Here is a 766-nt window from a genome sequence, read left to right on the forward strand (position 1 = left end):
GGGGGAGGAGAAGAACGGGAGCACAGGGGTGGGGGCAAGCAAACATCAGGAGGCGCTCCCCCGCCCACCCCCACGCTCCCCCAAGAGCCGGGCAAGCCTCGGCTGAGGCACCTTTACTGGAAATCCCGCGCGCCTTAGGGTTGCCTGAACATTCTAGGGTGTCACCATCTGAAAAACGTGCAAATTGTCGGAAAACTGCCTGGCAACCGAGAGAGACAGTTTGCAAACGCGATTCAGAGGTCTGCCAGCCCAGGAAACAAAAGAAGCCCCGCTCCGGCCCGTGCGACCGACCGACCGGCCGACCGACCGCACATGGCAGGAGAGGTGCTCTGGCGGCCGCGGGGCAGATCTTAAGGGGGCGAAACGCAGGGGTCCGGACGGGCGCGGTACATACTAGGGAGCGCTCTCGGGCGCCGGCTGGGACTGCGGGGCCACGGAGTTGCCATTGGTGGCGGAGCCGTCCAGCTTCAGTTTCTCCAGGTACTCGGCGTGCACGGGCTTGTGGCACTGGAGGACCTTGATGGCATCTTCGATCTTGAACCACTCTCGCTTCCTCCCGATGCTGAGCGAATCTTCCCAATCCTCCAGCAGCTCGGTGACAGTCAGTACATACACGTAGGTCCTGTGCTTGCGATCTTGGTTCTGCTCGAAGACGCCCAGCAGACGACCCAACTTCCCTTTGACTCCCGCCTCCTCGAACACCTCTCGCACGGCCGCGCCGCCGGGCTCCTCCTCGGGCTCCAAGCCGCCGCCCGGCACGATCCAG

At 63.7% G+C, this 766-nt stretch overlaps 1 protein-coding gene across 1 annotated transcript; it reads right to left on the minus strand.

Annotated features, from left to right (window-relative positions):
- Window positions 1-393: 393 nt before the first annotated feature.
- Window positions 394-765, minus strand: LOC101578916 (diphosphoinositol polyphosphate phosphohydrolase 3-beta-like; the record flags this gene model as incomplete). Its single annotated transcript, XM_012513266.1, has 1 exon — window positions 394-765. A coding segment is annotated over one exon (372 nt), but the record flags the coding sequence as incomplete, so codon positions are not given.
- Between the last annotated feature and the right edge of the window lies 1 nt (window position 766).

Source organism: Octodon degus, unplaced genomic scaffold, assembly GCF_000260255.1.
Source record: "Octodon degus isolate 3935 unplaced genomic scaffold, OctDeg1.0 scaffold00397, whole genome shotgun sequence".
Taxonomy (NCBI): domain Eukaryota; kingdom Metazoa; phylum Chordata; class Mammalia; order Rodentia; family Octodontidae; genus Octodon; species Octodon degus.